General features: G+C 46.8%; 1 protein-coding gene across 3 annotated transcripts in view; it reads left to right on the plus strand.

Annotated features, from left to right (window-relative positions):
* Positions 1 to 6,265, plus strand: part of RORC (RAR related orphan receptor C) — a 94,945-nt gene extending 88,680 nt beyond the window's left edge. For all 3 annotated transcript variants that reach the window (XM_084824162.1, XM_084824161.1, XM_084824160.1), the window contains 4 exons: positions 966 to 1,073; positions 2,785 to 2,895; positions 4,067 to 4,176; positions 4,784 to 6,265. In XM_084824162.1, the coding sequence (XP_084680288.1) occupies positions 966 to 1,073; positions 2,785 to 2,895; positions 4,067 to 4,176; positions 4,784 to 4,948 (494 nt within the window). In that variant the 3' untranslated portion in view covers positions 4,949 to 6,265. The remainder of the gene's footprint in view (positions 1 to 965; positions 1,074 to 2,784; positions 2,896 to 4,066; positions 4,177 to 4,783) is intronic.
* Positions 6,266 to 10,165: the final 3,900 nt, after the last annotated feature.

Consider the following 10,165-nt stretch of genomic DNA (forward strand, 5'->3'; position numbering starts at 1 on the left):
GCTTTATGAACACCCTAGTCCTGATGGAGCTGAAAACTGCTAGAATTGGTTTGTTGATATGACTCAACACAGCTGCCTGCCTTTGGGGGGCTCTCCGTGGGGATGTGACTACAGGGACTGCCATGGGAAGCGCCCCCACTTCCAAATTGACCACTATACCACTGGACGTCATCTGCGTAGATGGTGTTTTACGGTGGAAGATCAGCTCAAATGGAGAGGGGGGGGCTAGAGTTCCCTGCCCGCAAAGAGCTTCCAGTCTAAATGTTGGCTGTGCCTGGAGACAAGCCCAAGGGAGAGGGAAGAAAGAGCAAGACAGAAGCAAATTGCAGGGGGGCGGCGGTATGCACAAAGCCTCGTTTCAGCTTGCGGGGAGGAACCAAACAAGTTAGGCTGGGGCTGCCCTCCAGAGGTTTTGGCCTACAGTTCCCATAAGTCCCAGCCAGCATGGCCAATGGTCGGGGAGTGTGGCGCTTGTAGTCCAAAACATCTGGAGGGCATCAGGTTACCCATTCCTGAGTTAGGCAAATGGCCAAGCTAAAAGTTTTCCTGCAAGAACTTCCTGCTGGAATTTTGGGTATTGGGAGGAAGCGGAAAGTTTCTTCAAAACCGTGCCCCACCCCCGACTCACCTTTTTTCCACCGCTGCTACATCTTTCACAGTGGCAACACTCCTCCCACTCTAGAACCCTGCAAAGAACTCTCTGCCACGGCACAATGCCATTTCCCAGGGATGCCTGGGGGAAATTTGAGTGGCTGCCAAAAGGACAACCATCATCATCTTTTATCTCTGCCCCCCAGGAAATAACCACACAACTTGGCCACCTGTAACTGGGTCCCCCATTTTGGCTCAGCACCCTGTTTTTAAAAGATTTTGAAGGAATCTCTCTGTTCTCTTCCTGTTTAGGATCAGTTTTTGTAACCTTTGGGGTTTCCTTTTTTCCTTTCTTTCTTCCTCCTCCCTTTTAGGTGCCATGGAAGTGGTGTTGGTGAGGATGTGTCGTGCCTTCAATTCTGAGAACCGGACGGTCTTCTTTGAGGGCAAATACGCTGGCCCAGAGCTCTACAAATCCCTCGGTACGAGAATGCAGATCATCTCAGGACCATAGATAGACATTCGTCTGCCGAGTGGACCCGGGGCTGGTGGTCGGGTTGAAAAGAGGGTGGAGAAAGAGAAAGGACCATATTGCGGTTAGCCGCTAGCTTTGAGTAGGCTGCTGTTTCAGTAGGCCAGGAGAGCAGCGTGGAAGGAAAGTCCAAGGTGTATGCCTGTAAGCACCCAGGAGCCATCTTGCCCATGACTAGGAATGGGGGAGAAATTTGTCCAGTTTGCATTTTTATGCGAACTTACCAAATTCACACTACCCAAACCCGCACACTGGGGGCAGCTTGTTGCCCTCCCTATGTTGTAGACTGCAACTCCCATCATTCCCTACAATTGGATATGCTGGCTAGGGCTGATGGAAGATGCAGTCCAGCAAAATCAGGACAGCCGCAAGTTGCTGTACATGAACCAGAACGCGGTTAACCGCCGATATCCACGTTTTCCCGAAGTTCGCACTCAAAGTTCGCACATATTTAAAAAGCGCATTCAAAACTGAGCATAGAACAGAAAAATGCATGCCAAAAAAAGCGTATTATCACCTGGAAGAAAAATACATATAATTTGAAATCTGCGTACAAGGTGTGTACAACATGTAGACGTTTTGAGAAATGCGGACAAATATGTGCATGAGTTTTCGTGCGGACATTCAAAAGGCAATTTGCTAACTGATCTGATGTGGAAATGAGACGGAACAAACTTTACTTGAGGGGAAATGAGCAAAATCAAACCTGACCAGTAGTGCAGTGGTAAATATGGAGAGGCAGGCACACATCGTGTCCGGCCCCATAGCTACGCCCCCTGAGTCCAAAATTGCAGGCAGCAATTCAATCCAAACCAACAAACCAGTTCTAGATGTTTTCATCACCGCTAGGATTCAGTCATTTGGCAACCAAATGGGTCTTAATTGCCCATTCAAGGCCAATCCACCCAAAATACTTTGCATTACAACAGGGAACAATATTTTGTTGCTGGGAAAATTGATTTCTCCGCCTACCCACCCCCGGCTACGGGGGGGATTGTAGCTAAGCTCGGAGGGAACAGGGAAGTCTGAGTGGGGGTGGGAGATGACGTCGGCATCCCTGCTGATCAAAAAGTGCAGGCGCTGTATCTCTGTGAGCCTGAGCTCCGCTGAACAGGACAGAATAATCATGTTTGCAGACTCACAGTAGCTGTGAGTCTGCAAAGTTCAGTTAGCCTCAGTGGGATCAGGGACAGGATATCTGGCTACTGTTGTGTTTTTGGAGCGACATGCCTTGACAAAGGATGCATTGGCTGCAAAGGGACACATTGTAAGAGGCTGAGGAGGCCCCTGGGGAGGGAGGCTGCAGGGGGCTGGGCTGTGGTGAAGCACAGTTATGTATGATGTGAACGTTTGCCGCACGCCCACCCACCCCCACCCATAAGAACCTAAGAACATCAGAAGAGCCCTACTGGATCAGACCGAGGGTCCGTCCAGTCCAACATCCTGTTCACACAGTGACCAACCAGCTATCGACCAGGAAGCCACAAACAGGGCATGAGCGCAACAGCACCCTCCCACCCATGTTCCCCAGCAACTGGTGTACATGGGCTAACTGCCTCTGGTACTGGTGGTAGCGCATAGCCATCACCCAGTTTCTCAAGCCTGATATTGGTGATCTGTTTCATTGTTGATTTGGAGGGGGTTTCTTGTTTATTTCCCAGGATGCAACGAACTGATCACCTCCATCTTCGACTTTGCACACAGCTTGTGTTCGCTGCACTTCTCCGAGAACGAAATTGCCCTGTTCACAGCACTGGTGCTCATTAACTCAAGTAAGAACAGCGTCGAATTGAGTGTTAAAACTGAGCAATGCTGAAAAGGGATGGGGGGCGGTCTGCCTTGGATTGCCATCTTGCAATGGGACATGTCGATGCTGCACATCTAGATTTCCCATACCAACCTGTATGGGAAATCTGCGTTAAGACCATGAGAGAAGGACCTTCTCTGTAGGGATGTCGTAGAAATCTGCAATGGAATCAAATGAGTTTAGATTTCTATTAATCTGACCCACAGATTCCACGGACGACCAGCTTTTCCCAAGATCCACAGCTTCCGCAGACTTAAGGACCAGATGTTTTTTTCTTACTCTCCAGAATTTTACACACATTTAGTCATAGAAAAACACATAAAATAAAAAACACCAGCCGAAAATGCGCCTTTCCCCCATAGGCTAAAGCATGAAATGCGCATTTGGGGGGATTTGCACATTTTCACAAGGGGGGATTTGCACACATGCAAATTTGCACAAATTTGGAAAATTGGAAAAATCCCGTTCTGCCAATGAGCAGACAAGGGAACAAAAGGCACCCGACAGTCCATGAAACGTAGCTGGAACGGATTTTGCACAGTCCATACATCCCTACTTCTCTGTTCTCCTTCCATAACAGAAGTACATTTAATATCTACAAAAGACCAGTCCTTCTCCGTGGTGGAACCTCAACATTGGAACCCATTTTTAGATTTAAGTTTGTTTCTTTTTAGCTGGTTGAAATAGCTTTACTTATTAATTTCATGTATTGATTTCATTTATTCATTTATTTATTTAAAAAATAATAATCCTACTCCTCAACCAAAAAAGGCTCCCGGACCAGCTAATATTCAGTGACCAAAACAGACAGGGCCTCTCGATATAGATAGATAGATAGATAGATAGATAGATAGATAGATAGATAGATAGATAGATTAGGGGACCAGGGGAAGAAGGCATGGCCACCTGGCCAAATTCCAGAGGGCCAGAGACCCCTGCTTAAGCCACCAGTAGATCTGTAAGTCCAGAAGGGGCGTAGGGGAGGTTGCTAGGTTACTTGAAGGCGATTTTTATGGCCCCAGGCGAGTAGCTAATTCTAAGGCTTCCAGGCTTCATTGTACAGCTTTCCTACTAGCAGGGGCGAAACCTTCATGGATCACAACAAGCTCTTTTCAGCTCCTTGTTCTCTCTTGCAGATCGACCCTGGTTGCAGGAGAAAAGCAAGGTGGAGCAGTTGCAGAACAGCCTGGAACTGGCCTTCAAGCACATGTTACGGAAAACCCACCGGGAAGGCATCTTGGCTAAGGTGGGCCTCTGTCGAGGACTGTGGGCGGGGAGAGGGGGACAAACAGGGACAGGTTAGTGAGCTACCTGGGATTGTGTGCATTTGAGCATTAGAACACTCCAGAGCAGGAGTGCACAACCATTTTGTCTGCAAGTGCTGCATGTGATCCTGGCTGGGTGGTCGGGTTGGGGGCTGCATAAGCATGAATGTTCATGCACGCACGTGCGCGCGCACCACACACTTGCACACAGGTGCATGCACAAGTGCACACACAAATGTGTGCTTTTGAAAAAGCATGCACGCAAAATGCATATCCTTGGAACAGTGCATACCAAAACGTGTATATTTTGGGGAAATGCACACAAAAATACACACGAATGTTCATACGGACTAAAAAACCAGAAGAAATCTGCAGTCCCAATGCAGGAATGGGAAGGGATGAACTTAACGGTGGAAAGAAATGAGAACCTGAGCAAAATCAAGTGCGACCGATTCACCCATTCCTCTGTTTCGGCACACCTCGTAAGGAATTTCCTTTCAAGGTCTGGCACATTGCTTTGGACAAAAGAATGCAAGATGTCTAGTGCTGTAGAAATCTGATTTCTCTTTTTCTTTTCATGTCTGGCAGCTTCCCCCCAAAGGGAAACTTCGGAACCTGTGCTACCAGCACATAGAGAAACTCCGTTCTTTCCGTCAGATGTACCCCATTATTGTCCACGCTGTCTTTCCACCACTCTACAAAGAGCTCTTCAGTTCAGACTGCGACCCACTCCAGGGAGCAACAGGGGAGTAATGCCCACCCCCCAGCAAGGCGAGGACAGCATCCAGAGGTCTCTTCCCACGCTCTCTGCCTTTCTCCAACTTCCCCTCTGGGAACTGACACCAGAGCCGGAAGAGCGGGAGAATATCGAGACCAAAATGAAAGATCCCACCCTTGTGCGTTCCCACTCCAAGGGTGCATTTTGCAATGGGGTGGAGCGTGGATGACTGGCTTTTGTGATTATCCCACTGCTGACACCAGTTTTGGTACACAGCCTCAAATGCGTTGCTTCTTCCCTAAAGGCAAGCAGAGCGGGCCTGCACTGCCCCGCCCTGCCCCAGGTTGGGATGAGGGGGATCAGCAATGGTTTACGAAGTGCTTCAGAAAACCCTCAGAGGTTTGCTGCCGTTGAAGCATCAAGTATTAATTAAGGGGAGCATCTTGAGGACAAACAGTGCTCCTGCCAGGAGGAAGCTTTTGCCATGACATGGTCTCATTGGAGGAGTGAAGTCCAATTAGCTGCCCACGTTATAACACCGCAGCCGATACGGCCGAATTGGGTAGCCCAGAAATACCTCATTTTGCTGTCTGATGGCATGAGACTCAACCAAGCTGTTTTATTTTTTTTCTTGAAACCAAGTTTTTAAGAAATAATATATAGTGGACAAATGTGGTTCTATAAGATAGATCTCTATTTTTCAGTGTCTGTCTGCTTCTGTATTTGATGACGAAGGAGTTGCTGTCTTACTTTCTCTGTCTTTTACATTCTCTCTCTCTCTCTCTGCCCTGTGTCTCAAACAACTGCAGGAGAACTTCTCAGACTCGATTCTAACAACCAGCAACTAACCAAAAAGCAAACCCTGCTACTTTTTGCTGTTTTTTTATTTTTAAGTATTTAAATTTAAAACAAAAGTATTTCAACATGCACGCACCAATGCCATACGATAATATTTATCCAGCTGTCTTTAGCGGTTTCTCATGTGCCGATGGAGGGTCCTGGCATGAAACATACTCACATGAAACTCCTTACCCACATGAAACTGCTTACACCAGAGGTGGGCCGAATATTAGCCAGTAGGTCTCTGGGTGATTTTCAGTAGATCAGCAAGAGTTCCTGACTCCAAAAAGCAGTAACTGGCCTTCCCCTCTTAAATCAGGTTGCTAAAAAAGAAAGCTTGGGATTAAACCAGGCGTGGATGTTTGCATGGAAGTTTTAGTGCCGATGCGTGTCTGAGACACTCTGGTCCTGATTCTTAGTGTACAGCTGCCCGCCTGAGCCATGATTTTGCTCCTGGTTGTGGTTGGTGGATCTCGGGGTTCTAATAATAAAAAAAAAAAAAACAAGGCGGATCCCCCAAGCCTGAATTCTGCCCACCCCTGGTTTACACCCATCTCATGAAGTCGTGAGATGGCTGGCTGTTTTCATGGTGGCCAAGGGGGAAACTGCCTCCGGTAGAACACTGAGGAACCACACAGCTTCTGCGATGGAAAATGAACGGTTGACGTGGATGGGGAGAAGCGTCCATTGGGGATTAGGCGCAGAAGGGGCTGCGTGCTGCTTGCAGGATGGGAGTGGGGAAAAAACCAGGCTGGAAGGGGGCAGGATTGAGGGCCAGTTAGAAGGAGGGGATAGCCCCAGATGGCTCAAGATTTTTCTCTTCCTCTTTTGCTCGCAGAACTTTCGAGAACTCTTAAGCAACTGTCCCCTCTTCATCTCCAGAAGCCATGAACTTGTATTGATCTTAGACTAGTTAAACTGCCATGGCTTCTCCCTGCGCGCACAAAACATCTTGGGAACGGCCGTTTGCAGAGGGGCGGAGCGAGGATTATCCATGACGTGGGTGAGGAGCTGCTATTCCCACCACCAGAGGGAGATGCGAACACACTTTTGATTGCAGCCTTGCCCAACCTGGTCACCCTCCAGATATTTTGGACGACAGTTCCCAGAATTCCTTAGCCATACTGGTTGGGGCGGATGGGAATCAAAGTCCAAAACATCTGGAGGGCAACCAGGTTGGGCAAGGCTGCTTTCTTGTGTCTTTCCTTAGAGGTGTTGTTCCTCCATTTAAAGAAATCGGACTCAGTAAATCCCATACTCTGAATCAATGGATGAAATCTTTCATTCATTCTTTGCATTTCTATACAACCCAATAGCCGAAGCTCTCTGGGCAGTTTACAAGGATTAAAAACCATTAAAAACATACATTAGGCATAGTATAAAAAGCCATATTCATAGAAATGTATAAACAGATAGCGCACACACATAGACACACATCTATCTGAACAATTTGAAACGATTAAGTTCATCAATGTGCATATGAATTACACATTAGGTCTGAGCGTATGTGCATTTTAAATCCTTTTTGTGTTTAGGTGATGATCTGCAGCTGCCATCTCATCTTAGATTAGGCCTCCCGTCCTTCACAAGAGGATGGGATGTCCGGGGGGGGGGGGGGAATGTGTTTAGAGAGAACAGCTGAAAAAAAGTGAAGGAAGGGGTCAAACGGGTGTAAAAATCTAGAGGCAAAGAAAGTGATGAGCAAAGGGCTGGATGCGCCCGATCTCGTCTGATCTCAGAAGCTAAGCAGGGTCAGCCCTGGTTAGTACTTGTTGATTCTATAAATCTCCCCATGCCATTCCCCCAAATGTACTAGGGACCTACTGATACCAAAATCAGCAGTACTGGGTTGTCATAGTGGAATGAGAATTCAATCATTTCATATTAATATCACTTTAGCTTCTTTATGTTTTGGGTAGTAGCCGATGTTAGCCCTACTTAGAGTAGACCCATTGAAATGAATGGGAGTTAAGTTAGTCATGACTAGTATCATGGATTAAGTAGGACTAGCATCGGCTACTGCCCTTTGTTTTTCTAATTCCATTGCGACAACACATTATGAATGGTTTTGCTATTATAATGATTAATTTCCTAGTGATAATTTTTGAAGGGTAGATTTCTTGTGTTCCCAATTTCATTCTAAGAAGGCACTTGATAGTTGGCATTTTTTTAAAAAAAATCTGCATGATTTAATCAGGTGTAATTCTTGTTTTTAATGGATCAAAATATTGTACTCCATTTAATCTCATCGATTCATCAACTTACTCTTGCAGGCTGTTTATTGTGATGTAGTATTTTGGGGGTGGGGTGAACATATTAAAAAAAAGAGAGAAATTTTATAAATTAGTGGGAATGGGATTCAATATCAGTTTTTCATGAATTAAGTTAACTCATTGGTTAAAAGTGGGTATAAATGGGGCATGGAGATGTTTAGGTATAATATTTTCTGTATGAGTTCCACCAACGTGGTAGATTTTACCAAAGGGGCATTCTCAGTTCCATTTATTGTCTTGGTATTTGTTCCAGACTTTTCAGAATTTCATTTTTAAAACTCTGTTACAACCGACGTCATGGTAACGTCAAGGCTATTTCTGAAAAAGAGAAAAAATCTATACTTGGCATGTATTCAGGTGTGAGAGAGAGAGATGGACATCATGGCACAACGGTGGGAAAGCTGTTTTATTGAATGTAACTCAGTGTTCTTTGGAAGCGAAAAGTTCTGCCCCTGTAGCGACCCACTTTCAAGGGCTCATTAGCTTTCTCTACCCTTACAGCAAGCTGGCCCTTAATGGATAGGCTTCTTCCCATAATGCTTTGCACACACCTTTTCACCCCACAAATGCAAAAATGGTTCTTTGTTCACTTCGTTGGGGAGGGAATGACGTGTGTGAATCCTAGTGTGTCTGAGACGCTGTCCTCTCCCTTGAAATGTGAACAGGGAAGGCTGTCTGATGGGATGGCACGACTGTGTACATGCATCTGAGCCTCTGATACACACGTGACAGAAATGGGCAAACTGGCTACAGAACCAGCACCCCCGCCAAACCCAGGCTATTCCCTTCCCCCCATTAACAATTACCCAAAGAAAGCCCTTAACCGTTCCTTCATAACCTTGTTTTTCATTATTATTTTTAACGAGTACAAAGCTCAGGCTACTCTTCCGAAAGCGTTTCTGCGCTGTGTTGGATAAGTGAGGAATTCAGTTTGTTCAGCCTTATCCGGACTGCATGATTTAGGAGAATGGTTTGGAACCTGTGCTTCAGAACTGCTTAGCGACATTTTAAGCATTGTGTGACACGAGGTAGCCACCTCCCGCCGAAGTGGTCCACTACGTTGCAGCTTCCGTTGTAGCCCCATTTTGCTGGGGAAGGGAGAAGCATGGCTTCAGTTGCTAGGCAACAGCAGTTTGCATTCGGCCTAATAGCAAGTAACAGAAAGGAGACTCTGTGTACAAGTAGAAAAGATAGGGAGGGTAGGCCATGCAGAAGGTCATAAGTCTACTCTCTACTCCCCTTGCCCAGCCTAAGCTGAGAGACCATCATCATGGGTCCAAACTCCATCTGCGCCCAAGGACGCCATCTTTTTCTGCACCCAGGGACACCATCTTGGGTGCAGAAAAAGCAGCGCTCAACTGTGTTTCGGACAGGCCAACAGCCTGCAGAATCTCTCGGTCCCTTTCAAAGCAACGCTGGGGCCATCCCGCACATGAAGTAGCAACGAAACTCGGGTTTATTCCCAAGTGTATGCTCAGCTGGAAACGGTCGCCGGTCTTGACTGTCTCTGATGAATGTACCTGTAAACAATGCGTGCCAATGCATCTCTTTGGTGTGGAATGCGTGCCAATGTGTGCCAATGCATCTCTTTGGTGTGGAATATTTTTGGATGTAAGCTTGGCGATGTGGGGTGGGGGGGGAACCGTCAGTGTACACCTCAACAATGAATGTGTAAAGAAGCCCAGAGGTTGCATTCAGACGGCAGCTTCCCACACGTGCAACAACTTAGTGTAGCAGCATCAAATGGGATGTGTTTGGAGAAACATACAGGAAAAAAGAGGTACCTACTAATGCATGTCATTCATACGTGTAACTGACCCTCTTAGAGAGTGCGGCATCTTCCTAATTGTGCTCAAACCTCTGTATGTTATTTGGTTACCGGCAATCCATTCGAAGATTGTCACAATCCCCAAGTAACTTTAGGCGGAGGTAAGGGCAGGGGCAAGGAAGGGCACCTCTTGCAGGTCCGATCCAGCCCACTGTCCCAAGGTTCTCCATCCCTGCTTCAGGGTATGGGGCTCAGTGTGCTGAGTTGGCAGTCCTGACATCCCCCAAAAGCCCGCCTGGTGAAGCAGCCTTAAAACTTTCACGCAGAATCTGAGACAATCGGCATTTTACTAATATTCAGGGGAAAGCCAT

The sequence above is a fragment of the Heloderma suspectum genome, chromosome 17 (assembly GCF_057233095.1).
Source record: "Heloderma suspectum isolate Gila_16-S chromosome 17, 16-S_ref, whole genome shotgun sequence".
In the NCBI taxonomy this organism is placed as follows: Eukaryota; Metazoa; Chordata; class Lepidosauria; order Squamata; family Helodermatidae; genus Heloderma; species Heloderma suspectum.